The sequence below is a fragment of the Xyrauchen texanus genome, chromosome 13 (genome assembly GCF_025860055.1).
Source record: "Xyrauchen texanus isolate HMW12.3.18 chromosome 13, RBS_HiC_50CHRs, whole genome shotgun sequence".
Lineage (NCBI taxonomy): Eukaryota > Metazoa > Chordata > Actinopteri > Cypriniformes > Catostomidae > Xyrauchen > Xyrauchen texanus.
This window is the reverse complement of record NC_068288.1, coordinates 28,333,980-28,354,849: the sequence shown is the minus strand read 5'-3', so window position 1 is coordinate 28,354,849 and position 20,870 is coordinate 28,333,980. Positions and strand designations below refer to the sequence as shown.

The following is a 20,870-nucleotide window of genomic DNA, read 5'->3' as shown; positions in this document are numbered from 1 at the left end:
CGCTGGTGGTTCTGGCCAGCATTGGCTTGCAGAAAAGAATATGTTCGGTGATATTATCTGTGTCCTTGACGCGAACAAACGCTACCAGTTGTGATTTGCCACTAACGTCAGTTGACTCGTCTAATTGTAAAGCAAAACAGTCAGACCGCTTTAATTTCTCCACCACTTGCGCAAGGATATCCGCAGACATATCATCAATCCGACGGCATACAGTGTCGTTGGTTAAAGGCACCGTTTTAATTGCATCTGCTGCCTTCTTGTCTAACATTGTTTCTGCTAGGATGGCAGCTGCTGGCACAATTAATTCCTCAGCAACTGAGTATGGTTTTTCGATTTGGCTACAAGCAAAGATACCTCATATGAAGCAAGCAGGGAAGAACTGGTCATCTGTGTTGCCTCTTTTAGTGTGTCTTGACTTTTCCGAAATTCAGAAAGTTTTCTGTAGAAAAAGTCTGCAGATTTACCTACATATGAAGCATGTCTCGTTGTCAGATGTCGCTGTAAATGGGATGGTTTCATTGCGTGGTTGGACAGGACCTCACCACACAGAAAATATAATGGCTGTGGAGGCTCAGTCGTTGTTGTGGTAAACCCAAACATTTTGTAACTGTCTTGATATTGACGTGCTTTTGTTCTGTCCTTTTTAATTCGCTTTTCTGGTGGGCTGGAATTTACTTGTGTCAGACCCGCTGGTAGATGGCCCATCATTTTTTTTAAGCCACCTGTCCATGATTGCTGCTCTCCCCTATGCGACAGTTCTCTAACTGAAATCAACGCGCTGTAAACTGGCTAAATTGAAAGTAAAATGGCGGCAAATCGCGGCAAAAATAAAAACGCACATGAGGTCATTTAAAATAATTTGTAATTTCAACCTTAATTCTGGTTTTAGTAATACTAAAGTAAACAATAAAGCTAAAAAATTAATTTAGGATATTTTAAAAATATATATTTTTAAATGTTTTTTCGGACCCCCTGCAATAATGTCACGGACCACTAGGGGTCCGCGTACCCCCGGTTGAGAAACACTGTCATAAGAGAACCTGAAACATGAGCGTATTCAGCACCAACTCTGCATCTGTGCGGCATACAGAGTTAACGTAAACATAACTCAAAGAGAAGTTAGTCACCCTATCTCTGCATACCCGCACAGAAGAGATGGGACCAGTTGGAATGAATGTCATCAGAAGTACATTTTCAGTCACTTTTGGCTGAAGATCCTCCACAAACAATGATTCCGTCTGGTCTCTGGGTGGACCATAATCAACTCCAGAAAAGTGTTTGCAAGAAGAAGCCATTGTCATTGTCTAAGCGAGTAAACTGTCACAGCTAAAGATATCCAGTTGGCAGTCAGATCCAAGGGTGTAGGTTTGCTTTGAAAGTTGGTAGGTACATAGAGTATAGCAAGGATACTGTAATATTCAAAATGTTGATATTAAGATAATGTGATAAAGTGAGTCTGGTAATATAGACAAAATAACAGTTTAAATAAATAATTTCTTATTTCTCTGTCCCACCATAAATATTGGCATTTGTTTTTAATTTATAAAGAAATTATATATATATATATATATATATATATATATATATATATATATATATATATATATATAAAATAATCTTTTAAAAGACTGTGATTGGTGCATCATAAACATCACTGAGAAAAGTGCCACATGACAACGTGCCACATGAAAACATCGTTTATGCACTTCAGAAGAGGTAGGATAGGACAATAATTTACACAATAAAAATTATACAAAGGACCTTTAAAAGTTGTTAAAATGAAAATAAAATCTGTATAAATTTGTATAAAGTATTTTTTTGTCTGGTAAAACATTGGTCGGGACATTTCCGATATTCTGAAAGTTGATAGGGACAAGTCACTATCATCCCTACCTACATTTATATAGTGTATATATATATATATATAGTGTATATATATATATATATATATATATATATATATATATATATATATATATATATATAGTTTAAGTCAGAAGTTTACATACACCTTAGCCAAATACATTTAAACTCAGTTTTTCACAATTGCTGACATTTAATCATTGAAAACTTTCCCTGTATTAGCATCACTACTTTATTTTAAGAATGTGAAATGTCAGAATAATAGTAGAGAATATGAGTTATTTCAGTTTTATTTCTTTCATCACATTCACAGTGGGTCAGAAGTTTACATACTCTTTGTTAGTATTTGGTAGCATTGCCTTTACATTGTTTAAATTGGGTCAAATGTTTTGGGCAGCCTTCCACAAGCTTCAAACAACAAGTTGCTGGAATTTTGGCCAATTCCTCCAGTCAGAACTGGTGTAACTAGACATGGACCAGAGTCAGGTTTGTAGTCCTCCTTGCTCACACACCCTTTTTCAGATTTGCCCACAATTTTCTATCGGATTGAGGTCAGGGCTTTGAGAAGGACACAACAATATCTTGACTTTGTTGTCCTTAAGCCATTTTGCCCAACTTTGGAGGTATGCTTGGGGTCATGGACCATTTGGAAGACCCATTTGCGACCAAGCTTTAACTTCCTGGCTGATCTCTTGAGATGTTGCTTCAATATATCCACATATTCCATCTATTTTGTGAAGTGCTTCGGTCCCACCTGTAGCAAAGCACCCCCACAACATGATGCTGCCACCCCCATGCTTCACGGTTGGGATGGTGTTCCTCAGCTTGAAAGCATCATCCTTTTTCCACAAAACACAACAACAGTCATTATGGCCAAACAGTTAAGTTTTTTTTCATTAGACCAGAAAACATTTCTCCAAAATGTAAGATCTTTGTCCCCATGAGCACTTGCAAACTGTAGTCTAGCTTTTTATGGTGGTTTTTGAGCAGTGGCTTCTTCCTTGCTGAGCAGCCTTTCATGTTATGTCGATATAGGACTTGTTTTAATGTGGATGTAGATACTTGTCTACCTGTTTTCTCAAGCATCTTCACAAGGTCCTTTGCTGTTTTGTTTAGTCCTTTTCAGGGATTGATTTCCAGTTTTTGCATCAAACTACATTCATCTCTAGGGGACAGAATGCATCTCCTTCCTGAGCAGTACGATGGCTGCGGGATCCCATGGGGTTTATACTTGCGTACTATTGTTTCTACAGATGAATGTGGTACCTTCAGGCTTTTGGAAATTGCTCCCAAGGATTAACAAGACTTGTGGAGGTCCACAATTTGTTTTGGTGGTGGATTTCTTTTGATTTTCCCATGATGACAAGCTAAGAGGCACGAATTTTAAAAAAACGAGGCCTTACAATACATCCATAAGCACACCTCCACTTCAGTATAACTCCTATCAGAAGCGAATTGGCTAATTGTCTAATGGCTTGACATAATTTTCAGGAATTTTCCAAGCTGCTTAGAACTTATTAAACTACTTCAAAGAGTTCTCATCAACAAATCCTCCACGTGCAGCAATGATAGCTTTGCAGATCCTCGGCATTCCAGATGTCAGTTTGTCAAGATACTCAGGTGACATTTCACCCCACGCTTCCTGTAGCACTTGCCATAGATGTGGCTGTCATGTTAGGCACTTCTCATGCACCTTACATTCTAGATGACCCCAAAAATGCTCAATGGGGTTAAGATCCAAAACACTCTTTTCCAATTATCTGTTGTCCACTCTAACCTTTTCTTTTTGTTTTTCTGTTTCAAAAGTGTCTTTTTCTTTGCAATTCTTCCCATAAGGCCTGCACCCCTGAGACTTCTCTTTACTGTTGTACATGAAACTGGCGTTAAGCAGGTAGAATTCAATGAAGCTGTCAGCTGAGGATGTGTCAGGCATATATTTCTCAAACTAGAGACTCTGATGTCCTTATCCTCGTTTGGTTCTATAACTGGCCTTCCACATCTCTTTCTGTCCTTGTTAGAGGCATTTGTCCTTTGGCTTTGAAGACTGTAGTGTACACCTTTGAATTAAATCTTCAGTTTTTTTGGGGCAATTTCAAGCATTGTATAGACTTCATTCCTCAAAACAATTATTGACTGACACGTTTCTAGAGAAAGCTGTTTATTAAATGTTTTTTGCCATTTTTGACTTTATATTGACCTTAAGACATGCCAGTCTATTGCATACTGTGACAACTCAAAAACAAACACTAAGACAATGTTAAGCATGATTAAATGAACCAAATCGCTTTCAACTGTGTTTGATATAATGGCAAGTGATTTTCTAGTACCAAATTAACAATTTAGCATGATTACTCAAGGATAAGTTTTTGAAGTGATGGCTGCTGGAAATGGGGCCTGCCTATATTTGACCAAAAATTACATTTTTTAAATAGAGATGGTGCTGGTTTTCACATCAGCAATGTCCTGACTATACTGTGTGATCAGTTGAATGCCACTTTGGTGAATTAAAGTACCAATTTCCTTCAGAAACAGTAAAATCTATATATTATTCCAAACTTTTAGCCACCAGTATATATGTAATACAATTATTTATAGTACCGTTCAAAAGTTTGAATCAACTTGTGGTTTTTGTTTCTATTTTGCATTTTTTTATTTGATTAAATACAGGTCCTTTATTATATTATAAGCATAACAATAGCTTTACTGGGCCTGGGTAGCCCAGCAAGTAAAGACACTGACTACCACACCTGGAGTTACATGTTCGAAAACAGGGCGTGATGATTGACTCCAGTCAGGCTTCCTAAGCAACCAATTGGCCTGGTTGCTAGGGAGGGTAAAGTCACATTGGGTTAACCTCCTCATGGTCGCTATAATATGATTCTCGCTTTTGGTGGGTTGCGTGGCAAGTTGTGCATGGATGCCGTGGAGTATAGCGTGAAGCCTCCACAAGCACTAGGTCTCCGCGATAATGCACTTAACAAGCCACATGATAAGATGCACGGATTGACAGTCTCAGACACGGAGGCAGCATTGGGACTTAGAACGCATTGTGAACTGGGCATTTCAAATTAGGGAGAAAAGGAAAAAAACAACAACAACAATAGCTTTACTTACAGCATGCACTCGAGCTGGCATGGACTCCAGATGTTTGTGCAAAACTTGATGAACCATGTTATCCCAGCATAAATGAGAATTTTCCAAAGAGCATCTTGTGTGCTTCAATGGAAGCAAAGAAATCTGATCATTTGTACAGAGTTAATATGGTCAAAGTAATTGATTAATCAATATTTGACCATTTTGAGATTAATGGCATCAGTGACATTAGATTCCTTTTGTGTCAATTACAAAATGTACCAATAGTCTTGTGCCATTGAAAGATTTGTCAACCACACGTAATACACAATGTACAATGGCCAGTTGGATTCCAGCATTATCAGTGCCTAGACACACTATACATCTGAAGTAAAAAACTGCAACCTGAAGAGGAGAATGATTCATAGTGTAATTTATTAAGCTGGAATGCAAATGTTTTGAGAGAGAAGCTAAAGAAAGCTGGTAATTCAAGGATTACAGTAAAAAAAAAAAAGTCTTAGATGGGTAAATACATAAGGGCACATTATAATTTAACAGCAAGCACAGTGGCTGATTTTCACTAGCTCATACAATTTATAAGTAGAAAGACAATGAGAGTACACATACAGAATTCCCCCAGTTTCTCAGAACTGCCTTCACTTTTTTGAGCCATTTTTCAATGACTTTAACCTAACTGATTGTGTGTTTGCAGTTAATAGCAATATTAGTTCATCCATGAATATTTTGTTGTGTGTGTGTGCAGTACACCTGCTGCCAATTTAATTCACATTTCTGGGTTGCTGACAAGTGGCCACAGTTAGTATGACCATTTCCAGGTAATTACCCTGCACTGGGTGTGCATGCAGATATCAGTGTGTGTGTATACTGCAGGACAGCTCAGCCACTGTGGTTTGGTGCTCAGTCATGCTAACACAGAATACCACTGACTCCATTAGTTCATCCTCTATATAGCAGCAAGGGCAATCTCCCTGTTTCTGAGTCACTTGGTTCCTCTACCTCCCCTGTCTCTCCTTGATACGGGTGTAATTCATTTCCTGCCAGTCACACACACACATCACAAAACGAGCTCCTGAGAAAAAAATCTGTTGCCAAAACCATCTCCTTTTCATGCACTCTGTTATAGTTTTTTCTCTAAACTGTATCATATGTGGAAGAACACTAAATGTGATTCATGTTTTGACTGCTCTTCTGGCGGATGAATCTCATGATTTGAGCTTAAATGGACCGCCTGTGTGTGATCATGACTGGAGATATTTAGAGCCGGAGTGATAACATGCTATTTTCATGTTGATAAAATGTTATACGATTAAACATTTAAAACTGAAATATCACTTGCTTTGATGAAGATAAACAACATTTTTTTTCATATATTTTGAATGAATGAATTTTCCAATTATAGCTCTTTTCTAACACAACACTCAAAGTGCTTTTACATTAAGAACAGGGGACTCAATCACCTCAATCACTACCAGCATATTTTAATAAAATGTTTTATGTCAAGTGTTTTATCTACTATTAATGTTTGTATTGTACTACACTTATCGACTTTATCAATCATATCAAGTCTTACGTGTGATATGCTGATACGAGTTCAATGGAAGACTTTTATATTATATTGTACAGCCTCAGTTGATAATGCAAGTGAACTGTAATGCTAAAATAGTATGTATATGAATGCACACAATAAACTAAAAACATAAAACGAGGATTCAAAAAATTGCAATATAACAGTTAACAGTCAATTTCAGAATTCATTAATAATGGTAAACATGTCACTCGCAAACTAAAACAGTGCATTACCACATCTACTGTTTACATAGGAACAAGACAGCCGACTCTTCTTTCCTATGTTCACGGAAATTATGTAACGACACAAGGATGTACGTCATAAAGATGCCAGCCATTTCGCACCAAATCGAACCCGACAACTTCACTTGATTCACTTAAATGTTTTAGTTTTCCCAGCGCTACATGAGAGAGTGTCCTTTGGTTTATGTAATTATGCTTGATTACTCTCTCGGATCCATTGCTGCTTTCACAATTTTATTTATTTATTTTTACAAATGTAGCATTTTGTGATGCTACTCCATGGAAAATGTAGCTCATACTGGAAAATTATTGTGAGCTACAGTCACGCCACTGAAAAAGGTAATTAAGTTAGTAGCATCACTAATTTTAGTTAGCTACTCCACAACACTGGTAAAGCTAAAACCACATTCCTATGGCAGCTGGTTTTACAGGGTTCTATCTGGTCTAACCTACTGTAGTTTAGATGGATGATCAGTTGGACAGCTAGCTTGTGGACTCTTGATTGGATAGACCATCTTGATCAACCTGGTGGAGCTAACAGACTACTTTGGCATAAGCTTGTGGGAACCCATGGTCTGTCCAGCTACCATGTTCCAAAAACCAGCTTGAATATCCTGGGCTGGTATGACCTTGTTTATATAGCAGGCAGACAAAGCATCCTGTACATCTATGTTGCATTAAAAAAACAGTCAAAGGGAGGCATCTCAGCCGACAGGACATTACGCAGTGACTAGATTTGGTGATGCCTTGATGCCATCCTACCTCAGTATACTGCCAGAGAAGACAGCATTTTTCAGGTTTTGGACACAGCGAAAAATACTTTTCCAGTCCTGTCAGCAAGAGGTTCCTTCACATGACTTCATAATGATCCATGGATGCCTTGTGGTCCAAAAGAGTGACAGACAAAGGGAATGACAGAAAGAGCATTAAAACAAGGGGGTGAGGGAGGACGAGATTGTGAGCATAATGAGCAGCAGATGCTGTGTGGTCAGATGTCACTGTGAGTGTGCAAGAAAAGAGTTCAGGTTTGACAGTTATGGAGAGGGGATGAGTGGTACTGACAGATGAGATCTCATGTCTCTGTTATTCTTCTCCTCCTTGCCTCCCTCCTCAACTCATCATCCATCTCTCACTCTTTCACACTTGATCTAGTCACTGCCTAATGCTATTTTCACTGATGAGCTAAAAGGTGCTTCGGAGTTGGAAAGGTGCATAGATTGTGGTTTGAATGATGGAGGGAGAACATTCCCATCCATAGAAAGCCCTCACAGACCACTGTATTGTAAGAAACTAAAATTAATTTAGTCAATGTTCAATCATTCTACCCATCTGTTGGAATTGTGGCTATCAATCTTTGAAACAAAAGGAGAGAATGAGTGAAAAGTGAAAGTTGAGCTGCATCAAATTTACCTAAAGTAGCACGCTGACCATCTTTGGTGTCATGTCAGTTTATTTTCAGAAAGACACAACTCAGCACTTTCTCACATGGCCATATGCGCTCTAGATATCTTAATTCTGAAGGTGATTCTACAGTACAGCGACTAAAGGTTTGTTTTAGGTAAAGGGCAAATGAGCTCCTAAATTCTTGTTAGCCTTGAACCTGTATTGTAATGGATCTATAGAGTAATAAGTCATTGTTTCAATCTTTATTCATCAACATAAACATTTACATTTATGCATTTGGCAGACGCTGTTATCCAAAGCGACAAAGTACAATTATTACAGGGAAAATTCCCCCGGAGCAACCTGGAGTTAAGTGCCTTGCTCAAGGACACAATGGTGGTGGCTGTGGGGATCGAACCAGCAACCTTCTGATTACAAGTTATGTGCTTTAGCCCACAACACCACCACCATTCCTGTAAACATGTTGATGAATAAACTATATCCTAATGTGTCATTTAGCACACAAGGATTTGGGGATTTACCCGTTAATTTAAAGGTGAAGTATAATTTCTGCATTACGTTAGCAGTAAAAAATTAATTGTGACAAAAATAATGAGCATGTTTCTATGCACACCAATATGTTGATAACAACCTGAAATCTGCTTATTAAAAAAATATGACAATGCAATAAAACCGTGTTTATTTCACATGTGAAATTCACATTCTTTTTTCATCAAAATGTAATTAGGCATGCATACAATACTTACTCACATTAGATACGCTGTTAAGAATGCCACTAAATGTGAAATCAAGGAAATGGTCAAAAATGGACCTGTGTGGATCGTTTTTGGTTTATTAAACATAATAAGTGTAAGATCATGCAGGTAAAAGCAGCCAATAACTGTTTCCAAGCAGCTTTCCCAAACACTCCCCATTGTTCACGGGTAGCAAATTCCCACCATTTGTTGAGCCAGAAATGAACATGTTGGACCACTCAAACAAATCGAACAATGCTTTGAATGTCCCACTGGTTCACACTCGTTAAGGAAATCAACATGAATGGTTGTATTTGTATATTATATAACGCTGGCTGTATGTAAAATGTACAATTACAAAATTGTGAATTTGAAATTTGTATTTCGTCGCTGTACAAAGAAAAACACGTACCTCTAGTTTTGGCAATTTAGAATTGTTACCATAGACAAAATGTGCCAAAAGACCTTTTCCTGCTGTTTAAATTGTGCATCGAAATTACCAATGAAATAATGTTTAACAAGCAAATCCACTGGCCTTTAAAATTTTTCATCAAAACCGTGTATATTGTGTGCCTTATGTTTTGAAGAGTTTCAACTAATTTACCTTAGATGTCAGGCTGAAGTGTAGTGAAGAGATTGCCTACATTGCGCTGGCTCCTTGATTTCCCTGACAACCAAAGAGATTAATGTACACAAAACGTACGGCGGCTTTAAAAAGTAGACTATACCAGCCATATACGTTTGCCAGATTTCCATCTTTGTAAAACCTTGAGTGAAAGCTAATTCTGAAAGGCAATTTATCCAGAAAACACTTCTCGAAACCAAACTGTCCACTCAACAAACGGACTAGAAATTCTAGTCATAAAACTGATTTTGATCTAAAATATTAAGTCAAAGTACAGATTATATCCAAAAATGAATTCTCTAGTAATTGATAGTTTACAAACTGAGTTCTGGGAACACGAACAGTTAGACTCGAGTCTGTAACTGAACATGCGGCTTTGGAACCCATGATGAGGAAACTGTGTATGTCCATGTTCGCTAAGTCTGATTAAAATATCGAACAGTTCATTACAGATGTGTAATGACAGAATTCTGTTTATGGTGCTAAAGGTGACTAATTATGTTATTTTCTATTCATTTTGTAAGATAGTTTATGACAAAAACAGTTTTTCTATGCTCTCCAATTTATTTTAATTTTTTTTAAATACATGTTTTTCATCAGACAGTGATGATTTGATGAAATGTTGGATTACTTAAATGTCAGGGAATACTTAAGTACTTTGTCAAAAATTTAGGTCACAGTTATTTGGCAGACAAAAGGTTTGAATACCCCTGAATAGTTCACTCTAATGGGGATTTGCCATCATCCTGTTATAATATGCCATCATACTGTGAGTTAACACAAACTTCATGCTTTTCATGAAAGGCAAGATTCAGTCATTGACAAGACACTCTAAACATATGTATGAGACCATGAACATGGAAGTTGCCTGTAACGCTTGAGCAGCAAGGCAGACGAGGAGATGCGGATCTAAATGCAGTTTCACTTTATTAAATAAACAAGCAAGAAAAACACAAAGGAACAACCCTCAATGGGGAAAATAGAACTGAAAACTGAAAACTAAACACGAAGGAACAAGACAGAGAACTCGGGCAGGGAACACAAACCAGGCTAACAACAAACAACGAACGACAAGGAGTGAACAAAAAGCAGGGCTTAAATACACAGTGAGTGATGACTGAATAAGACACAGGTGAGAACAATGAACAAAAATGGCAGTGATGATGGCAGGTGGATGCTGGGAAGTGTAGTTCTTAAACAATGACAAGTGAACAAGAAAGCTAACAAAGAGACTAAGGAGCTACACAAGGAACAAAAGTGAAAACTAAGGAATGCAAAGGTGACAAAAATGGCAGACAAAGGGCAACAGAGAAACAAGACAAGGTATATGTAACATTGCCAGTATCTTTCTCAAGAGTATCTTTCTTAAAATCAACTGTGGTTCTCCATTGAGTTTCACGCTAACATCTCATTTGATATACATCAGCCACTTACACAAGAAGCTAACAGAGAATTAATGTGAGGTATCAGCTCTGAAGACAAAACAAAACATCCAGACATGCATTAGATTTCCTACACAAGTTGTTCCACACCACAGACACTGGGCTGGAGGATGCCGAACTTCAGTTGCGATAAATAAACAATTGGATAATTAAACAATCATGCACTTTCAAAAGAAAATGTAACTAGATCTTCATGATCACTTTGTATTGCAGAAGAAAAGACACAGGAAGAGAGAGAGCGAGCTCAGTGACTGTGAGAACAGGTACTTTTCTATGCAGAAATAATGCAAAAGCAACTAATAATGGATAAAAATAATCACAACGTAAATTTTCCAGTTTTGGTACATTTTAAAAAATAAACTTGCAAAAGCCGACTGAACCTGCATTTGGATGAAAAGCTTATTTCTCTTTGGAGTTAACTAGTATGTTTGTATGACATATCTAATAGGTCATAATATCATGACAAATATTTTTGCTGCCCAGAACTTTGCATAACATCACTATAAATGTGTAAAACCTTTTACATTTAATACTTGGGTCTTATATTATTTTATATGACATAAACATAAGCATAAGCTATATAATACCTATTAGTGATACTTCATTGAATGGCCAATTTTACGTGTTTTGTGTATTTTCAAGATACAAAATACTGTATTTTATATTGATACATTTAAACTGAGGTATTTTGTATTTTAATTTTAAATACATTTTCATGTATTTGTGCCCATCACTGCTTACAGAAGACATTAATTGACTGACTGGAGTCGTGTGGATTATTTTTATGCTGCCTAAATATGCATTTTGGATTGTCAAACAGCCAGCAACCTGATGGCACCCATTTACATGGACAAGCTAAGCTGAAATCTGCTTATAAAAATCTTCAATTCTGTTCTGCTATAGAAGGAAATTCATACACATCTGGAATGGCATAAAGGTAAGGAAATCATGAGAGAATTTTCATTTTTGGGTGAACAAACACTAAGTATAGCAATGACTGAACTTTGCAGTTTTGCACCCCAAATATAAAGTTAATATCACAACAATAAAACTAATATTTCCAGCTTTGAACTCTGAATGGATAAGCCACTTTCAAAGCTGTTGTAAAATATCCATAATGCAGACACCTGTGACCACACAGTTATATTCCATATTAAGGCTAAATGCTATATAATAAAGTTGCTACATTGCTTGTCACTGTAACAACAAAATGTACTTTGCCAATTAAATCAAATAAGCAAATACTATGTACACAAAGAATGAGTGTCTTAACACAAATTCGATTTTATAATGTCTCCTCAAATCTAAACGGATTTTATAAAGATGTAACAATGTGTTTAGTCTAAATACTATATGCAGAATAAAGAGACAATGCTCATTTCTCCATTATCTCCAATGTTATGTTTGAGTTTTTGGTTGCTTTTGAGAGAATACAAACGCTGAACGTGAATTCGTAAAATTGGTCTGTTTATGTTTTCGGTTTAGTAACAGGGTCACTGAAAGTCCTTTATACTCCTTATTCATGTCACAAGTCATTATATCTCATTTTGGTACTCAAAGGTCATATTTGCAGTAAATATTGTGCCTGAAAAAACAAAATTGTGCCCAGAAAACGAAAGTCTGCATAAAAGCACGCCTCCCTCTTATCTTATTTTACAGTTTGAAAGATATACCTGTGGCAAAAGCCTAAAGCTATTAAAATTATTTAATAGCTTTTCCTGGCATACTAACGGTGGAAGAGTATATATGAACAATTTCAGTCAGGATTTATCAGAGTTACAAATGACTTGCTCTTATCATCTGACCGCGGCTGCATTTCAATTCTAGTGCTTTTAGATCTTAGTGCTGCATTCAATACGATAGATCACGACATTCTCTTGAATAGGATGGAGAATTTTGTTGGCATCTGTGGAGTTCCATTAGCATGGTTTAGGTCCTATTTAGCAGACTGCTACCACTTTGTCTATGTAAATGAGGAATGGAGTGCCAAAGGGATCAGTTTTAGGGCCTCTGCTTTTCTCCTTGTATTTGCTTCCCCTGGGAGATATTATCAGAAATCATGGAATAAGTTTCCACTGCTATGCCGACGATACACAACTTTATATTTCTTCAAAACCTGATGAGATTTCACAATTCTCCAAATTAGCAGCAGTGAATCAATAAATTAAAAGATTGAATCTCCAGAAATGTCCTTCTACTCGACAAAACAGAGGTACTAATTATTCGACCAAAAATCTCTAAAAATAAACCGCTAAAATATGATTAGACTCTCGATGGATGTACTGTTACATCATCCTAAACAGCGAAGAACATAGGTGTTATATTTGATACCAATCTGTCCTTTGAAAATCAAAATACCAATGTTTGAAAAACAGCATTCTTCCACCTAAGAAATGTTGCTAAATTACGGCACATGCTCTCTGATGCTGATGCCGAAAAACTAATTAATGCGTTCATGACCTCAAGACTAGATTATTGTAATGCATTACTGGGAGGATGTCCAGCAAGATCAATAAATAAACTTCAATTGGTTCAAAATGCAGCAGCCAGAGTGCTAACGAGAACAAAGAAATATGATCATATTAGCCCCAGTTTATTATCATTACATTGGCTACCGGTTAAATTTCGTATTAATTTTAAAATTCTGTTAACTACATACAAAGCTTTGAATGGTCTAGCTCCGCAGTACTTAAGTGACCTTCTACCATGCTATATTCCATCACGTTCATTACGATCGCAAAATTCTGGCCTGTTAAACGTTCCTAGAATATCAAAATCCACAAAAGGAGGTAGATCCTTTTCATATGTGAACTTCTGCAGTTAATCCAGGATGGACTTCAAAGACATTAGTCATTAATCTTACATTTCATACAAAATCTATGTTTAAATACTGTCCCTTAACCCTTACTTAGTTTAAGACTTTTTAAACCATGACTTTAACTATACATAAGTAATATTGACATTATATTCATGATGTTAGCCAGAGGGGAACTGGCCCCCTCAATGAGTCTGGTTTCTCCCAAGGTTATTTTTCTTCCATTAACCAACATCTTATGGAGTTTTGTGTTCCTTGCCACAGTCGCCTTCGGCTTGCTCACTGGGATTATAAATACAATTATTATTTAATTATTCATTTTTAAACACAATTAAAAATCTTATTTTATCTAATTACACAATGATGACAAATCGGCATTATAGACATTACAGTTTTATCTTCTGTAATGCCTGATTTTCTGTAAAGCTGCTTTGAAACAATGTGTGTTGTGAAAGGCACTATACAAATAAAACTAAGACTTGACTTGAGTTGAGTTTAAATATATCAAAAATATCAAATATTTTTTTTAATTCTTATTTCTAATCTTAGCACACAGTCGACAAAACTATCATTCCTGCATACCATGGGCCAGACAACTTCTAAATTAAAAGTGGCACACTATGAAAAAGCAAAAATCTGATACACTATATGGCCAAAAGTACTGTATGAGGACATCCAAACACCAAACTCATAAATGCTTGTTGATCATTTAACTAACCACCATTGGCATTAATAGGAAATGGATCCTCCCTTACAACTTCCACTCTACTTCTATAACTTACCATAAAGACCTAAATGGCTACAACAAGCTTAAATACAAAAACAACAGAATGCATAATCTGAAGAGAGGAATTACTTCACTAAGTTTCTCCCCAGGGAAAGGTTTTGTTGGCTAGCTTTACACACCCGCACTTAATGACAGTGCTCCTCCAGCTGTCATGCAAGCCCATCGGGAGTGCTGGAAATGTATCGAAGTTTTATGCAGGCTGGTCAGGCAAATTGAGGACAATTAAGCCACACAAAAAGATTAGCATATTAGGTTCACATTTCAACTGCAAATCATTTCAAACCAACCCCATCTTATTGATAAAGCAAACAAGCGGCCTACAAAAATTACACCCCACCATCTCCTTGACTTACCAAAGTTAAAGCAAATTTGAGAATAATTTTGTCCTGCACTGACACTCCAAAGATTGATGGGCTGAGTTGCTGCAACTGCAACTCAGAAGGTACCAAGTGTAAGGTATGGCGGAGGATCAGTGGCCTTAACAGATTCACGAACAAACAAGAACTTACTGAGAAAACTCCCCTAATTACTGAAATAGCGCCAACCAGTCTCCACAAGCACAATAAATGTATTGACAAAGAGACAATGAACTATTGACAGAGAACCGCATGTGACATCCGCATGCTCACCACGTGCTTATCGTGTGGACCGGAAGGGGGAAACTTTTGAACGTAAAAATGTGTGTCTTTCTTATAAAGCCTAAAAGGGCTTAGTTTTAATGAAATATGTTGTAATCCCTGTGTGCTATGTATTTCGGTGTAGATCAAAATTAGTAGAATTGTTTAGTAGTGTAGGAGAACTCATTATATCTAATAAGAGGCTTTATATTTAATAGCCTGAGTGTAAGAATGTTAAACCCACTTTTAAAGGTACCAAATATACCTTTCTTGGTATCAAATTAAACCTTACGATTTGTCCGAGCTGAATTCGAATATAAGATCTCTGTAGAATGATATTACGCAATGTTTTACTATCTTTTGAGTCATTCAGCCAAAATCTCTTACTGTCATAAACATGCAAATGAGCCTTGACAAAGGAATCATTCTCCTGTCCCAATGGAAGGAGAATTTTACGACCTCCAAAGGAATGTTCAGAGAAGTGCTGACCCTCACTTCATTCTCTTACTGAGAAAGAGAAATGAACCCTGTTAATCCTATATATATAGCCTATATATCCATGTGATAAATATTGACATGTGCCATCTCACATTTTCCCTTAAATGTGCTTGATCTATGTTTTCTTGCAAACTAATGGGTTAATGTTTCAGACTTTGCATACTATGGTTAACCAAAATCATATGTGTGGCATATTTGGTCTCTATAACTTGGTATTTTGAAGATTGAAATGACTGTGTACATGATATGTCGATAACAACAACATATTAGTATTACAAGTATATTTCCTATTTTCTTTCTTGCACATGCAATGGGCAATTTTACAACAAAGAGCAATAAACCAAATTCCCGCCTAGAACTCAAACCCTTCTTATTGGTCGAGCCAATGAGAGGTGGGACCTGTTTCCTGAGGGTATAAAATTGCTGCGCCCACTTCCTCGCTCCCTCTTAGCCCTCTTCGCGCTCTTAGCCCTCTCTCCTCTCTCTTGTCTCTTGCTTCCTGCCTCTCTTGCCCTCTGAGCCTTGTGCTCTCTCACTCTCTCGCTGAATGATGCCAAACTAGAAGGCCCCAAGGACTCCCAAGCGTGCGCCAGGCTACGGCCTTGACTTTCCATTCACCAAGATCCTCTGACTCTCACTGGTTCTCTCTCATCAAGACAACATCATCAAAGATCAACTGGAGCCTCAACAAATTGCATCAGGACAGTTTAATTCAAATGGGACATGCAAGTATCAAACTTAGTCTCATTATTTGATACATTAAGTATCCTTAACCCCTTTCTAAAAAGGGCGTGTCAGAACTAATATGATGGTTTGCTCAGGCTGTTGATCTGCTGAACTTCAAACAATGCTATAACTTCTTGCCTTCCTGTATTCTGCTTCAGCCCTCTTTCCCTTGGTAAACTGTATGAATGTATGTATATGTATGTTAGAGTAGTTTAAATGTTTAGTCTAGTTAATAAAGTCTTGTTCATGTCACATGTAAAGTTGTCTGTGTCTCAAGCTCATATCTAAAGTCACTAATCATAGATTTTGACTACTTGCTCTTAATACTTAGTAAGAAAGACATTTCCCTTGCCCCGGAAATGTACATTTCTATTAATTAATTCATTAACAACCAAAATTGAGTGTTCACGGGATGAACCGAGTATTTGGTTGTAATGTTAATGTAGCTACATCAAGTTAACCCGATTAACTGATCCAAATATTCATAATCGATTATAACAAGTTATGACTGATTATTAATATTTCATAGAGCTGATTCGCTACCTAATGGTGGAAGAATGTAGAGCTGATTCGCTACACAAGAACATTTTGTTTGTTTTGAGGCATAACAAAGACATTCTCAATCAATGCATTCTCACACCTCTTAATGATAAACAAAAGCAATTTTGATGTCTGCTTCCACATTACTGATTATAGCTAATGCAGTCAAAGCTATAATTGTATGTTCTAATGGCAATCATGGGGTGTGTGTGTGTTTGGGGTGGGGGTGTGGTAATCGAAGGATTCATTCTCATATGCTACTCAATATTCAAAACTGTATTTAGAAGCAAATGTGTCTTGTGATGGAGCTTTTGAATCTCCTTAAATATTCTAATCATAAAAGCACAAATGTAAACATTTACTTATTACTTCCACTAACTTCTCAAAGATCTGTAGCTTCTGTCGGTCCTCCTATTTGTTGGCAAAAATGACCACTCCCCAAGAGCTAAATGCGAGTAAAAAATTGCTTTAGTGAATAAATAAAGCATAAATAAAGAGTTACTGGCCAACCAGCAGAATTCCAACCAACATTGGACTCAAGATGGCGCCGAGTATGGCTGCTGCGTTGCGATACAACACTGCAGTTTATTGTTTGTTCTGTTTACAGTTCGTTGTTTTTTTTGTCTTGGATGTTGTCTGCCATATTGTTTACGACAGACAAAAGCTTTTGGACATAGGTTCTACAATTACACATCGAAAACCGGACTTCAAATTCCTCAACGCCGACCCGCTGTTTACAAACACGCCGGCGGAACCCTTTGTCTGGGCTGCCCTGCCGCGGAAACGCAGAAGGAAAAGGGGAAAAAGAGCAGGCGTTCTCATCAGAGTAAGACGTCGTGCAAATCAACCCCCACTACCCAGTATACTACTGGCAAATGTTCAGTCTCTGGACAACAAACTCTGCGAGCTGAGAGCGCGGATCTCTTTCCAACGAGAGACGAGGGACTGCTGCGTTATATGCCTTACAGAAACCTGGCTGGCTGCGGAGATTCCAGACTCGGCCATCGAAATCACGGGCTTTTCTGTGCACCGAGCGGACAGAGCAAAAGACCTCTCAGGTAAAAGCAGAGGTGGTGGTGTATGTTTTATGATCAACAAATCATGGTGTGATCAGAGGAACGTACATTTCATCAAGTCTTTCTGCTCTCCTGATCTGGAATATCTCATGCTTCTGTGTCGACCATTCTGGCGGTCATTATCACAGCTGTGTACATCCCCCACAAGCCGACACAGACTGGGCACTCAGGGAAATGTATGGGTGTATAAGTGAGCATGAAACCGCGCACCCTGAGGCTGCGTTCATTGTTGCCGGGGACTTCAACAAAGCTAATTTTAAAACAATAGCACCAAAGTACCACCAACACTTAAACTTCAACACACGAGGGGACCGGGTTTTAGATCACTGTTACTCTCCTTTCTGGTATGGCTACAAATCCCTCCCCCGCCCCCCATTTGGCAAATCGGACCACTCTTCCGTTCTACTTCTACCTGCTTATAGGCAGAAACTGAAACGGGAAGCACCCACCCTCAGAACGATCCAGTGCTGGTCGGACCAATCAGACTCTGCGCTACAAGACTGTTTTGATCACGTGGACTGGGAGATGTTCCGGTCCGCCTCTGATGACGACATCGAGGTTTACACTGATAGCGTAACGTGTTTTATCAGGAAGTGCGTAGAGGATGTTGTTCCAACCAAAACAATACGGATATACCCCAACCAGAAACCATGGGTTAACGGCGAGGTTCGCACGGCACTCAATGCGCGGTCCTCCGCTTTTAATTCTTCTAACACGGAGGAGCGTAAACAAGCCAGTTATGCCCTCCGTAACACCATCAGTGCAGCCAAACGCCAGTACAGGCACAAACTTGAAGGTCAGTTCAACACCACTGACTCTAGAAGTATGTGGCAGGGAATTAATACCATCACGGACTACAAACGGAATAAAGACTCCGCCGTGAACACCGCTGCATCTCTCCCGGACAAACTTAATACATTTTATGCTCGTTTCGAGGGCAACACCACCGCCCTCGCAGAGAGAGCACTCGCGGCTGACGCTACAGAGGTTGATTCACTCTCTGTCTCTGTTGTGGATGTAACCCGATCCTTCCGACGGGTGAACATCCGTAAAGCCGCGGGTCCAGACGGCATTCCGGGCCGCGTCATCAGAGCGTGCGTGAATCAACTGGCTGGTGTTTTTACGGACATTTTCAATCTGTCCCTCTCCCTGTCTGTAGTCCCCACATGCTTTAAAACATCAACCATTGTACCTGTACTGAAGCAAGCCACAATCACTTGCTTAAATGACTGGCGTCCTGTTGCTCTGACCCCCAACATCAGCAAATGCTTTGAGAGGTTACTCAGAGATTACATCTGCTCTGTTCTGCCCCTCTCTTTGGACCCATTGCAGTTTGCCTACCGCAACAACTGCTCCACTGACGATGCCATTGCATCTACACTACACACTGCTCTCTCCCACCTGGAAAAAAGGAACACATATGTGAGAATGCTGTTTGTGGACTACAGCTCAGCATTCAACACCATAGTGCCCTCCAAGCTTGATATGAAACTCCGGGCTCTGGGCTTAAACAGCTCGTTGTGCAGCTGGATCCTGGATTTCCTGTCAGGCAGACGTCAGGTGGTTAGAATGGGCAGCAACATCTCCTAATCACTGACCCTCAACACTGGAGCCCCGCAGGGATGTGTTCTCAGCCCACTCCTGTATTCCCTGTACACACATGACTGTGTGGCAACACATAGCTCCAATGCCATCATTAAGTTTGCTGACGATACGACAGTGGTAGGTCTGATCACTGACAATAATGAAAGAGCCTAGAGAGAGGAGGTGCACACTCTGACACGCTGGTGTCAGGAGCACAACCTCTCCCTCAACGTCAGTAAAACCAAGGAGCTTGTGGTGGACTTCAGGAGGAAAGACGGAGAACACAGCCCCATCACCATCAATGGAGCACCGGTAGAGAGAGTCAGCAGTTTCAAGTTCCTCTGTGTCCACATTACTGAGGAACTCACATGGTCCGTCCACACTGAGGCGTTGTGAAGAAGGCTCACCAGCGCCTCTTCTTCCTGAGACGGCTGAGGAAGTTTGGAATGAACCACCACATCCTCACACGGTTCTACACCAGCACTGTAGAGAGCATCCTGATTGGCTGCATCACCACCTGGTACAGCAATAGCACCGCCCACAACTGCAAAGCCCTGCAAAGGGTGGTGCGAACTGCCAGAAACATCATCGGAGGTGAGCTTCCCTCCCTCCAGGACATATACACCAGGCGGTGTGTGAAAAAAGCTTGGAGGATCATCAGAGACTCCAGCCACCCGAGTCATGGGCTGTTCTCACTGCTACCATCAGGCAGGCAGTATCAAAGCATCAGAACCCGCACCAGCCGACTACATGACAGCTTCTTCCCCCAAGCAGTCAGACTGTTGAACACTTGATCTATCAGGATCAATAATTAGCACTGCACTTTATTCATCTATAATCTCACACTGGACTGTCAACATATTCTCCTCAATATACTACTTCATATATATATATATATATATATATATATATATATATATATATATATATATATATATATATATATATTTCATATACTCCTTACTTATTGTATTGTATATTGTGTGTATTGTTTACTGTACATTGTATATAAATTATTGTGTTGTGTAAGTATGTGTACATTTGATATGTAAATTATGTTGTGTATGTATGTTGTTTACTGTAATTGGTATATGTCTTGTCACTGTCATGACTACTATGTTGCTTGGAACTGCACACAAGAATTTCACCTACTGTTGCACTTGTGTACATGGTAGTGTGACAATAAAGTGATTTGATTTGATTTGAATTCCAATTTAAGAACAAAATAAGTAAATGAATAATAATAAAAATATATAT

At 38.5% G+C, this 20,870-nt stretch overlaps 1 protein-coding gene across 1 annotated transcript in view; it reads right to left on the bottom strand.

The window, feature by feature from the left end:
* Positions 1–20,870, bottom strand: part of LOC127653922 (low-density lipoprotein receptor-related protein 8-like) — a 242,309-nt gene that overhangs the window by 42,088 nt on the left and 179,351 nt on the right. The window contains exon 8 of the mRNA XM_052140780.1: positions 20,353–20,359. Coding sequence (XP_051996740.1) covers positions 20,353–20,359 — 7 coding nt within the window. The remainder of the gene's footprint in view (positions 1–20,352; positions 20,360–20,870) is intronic.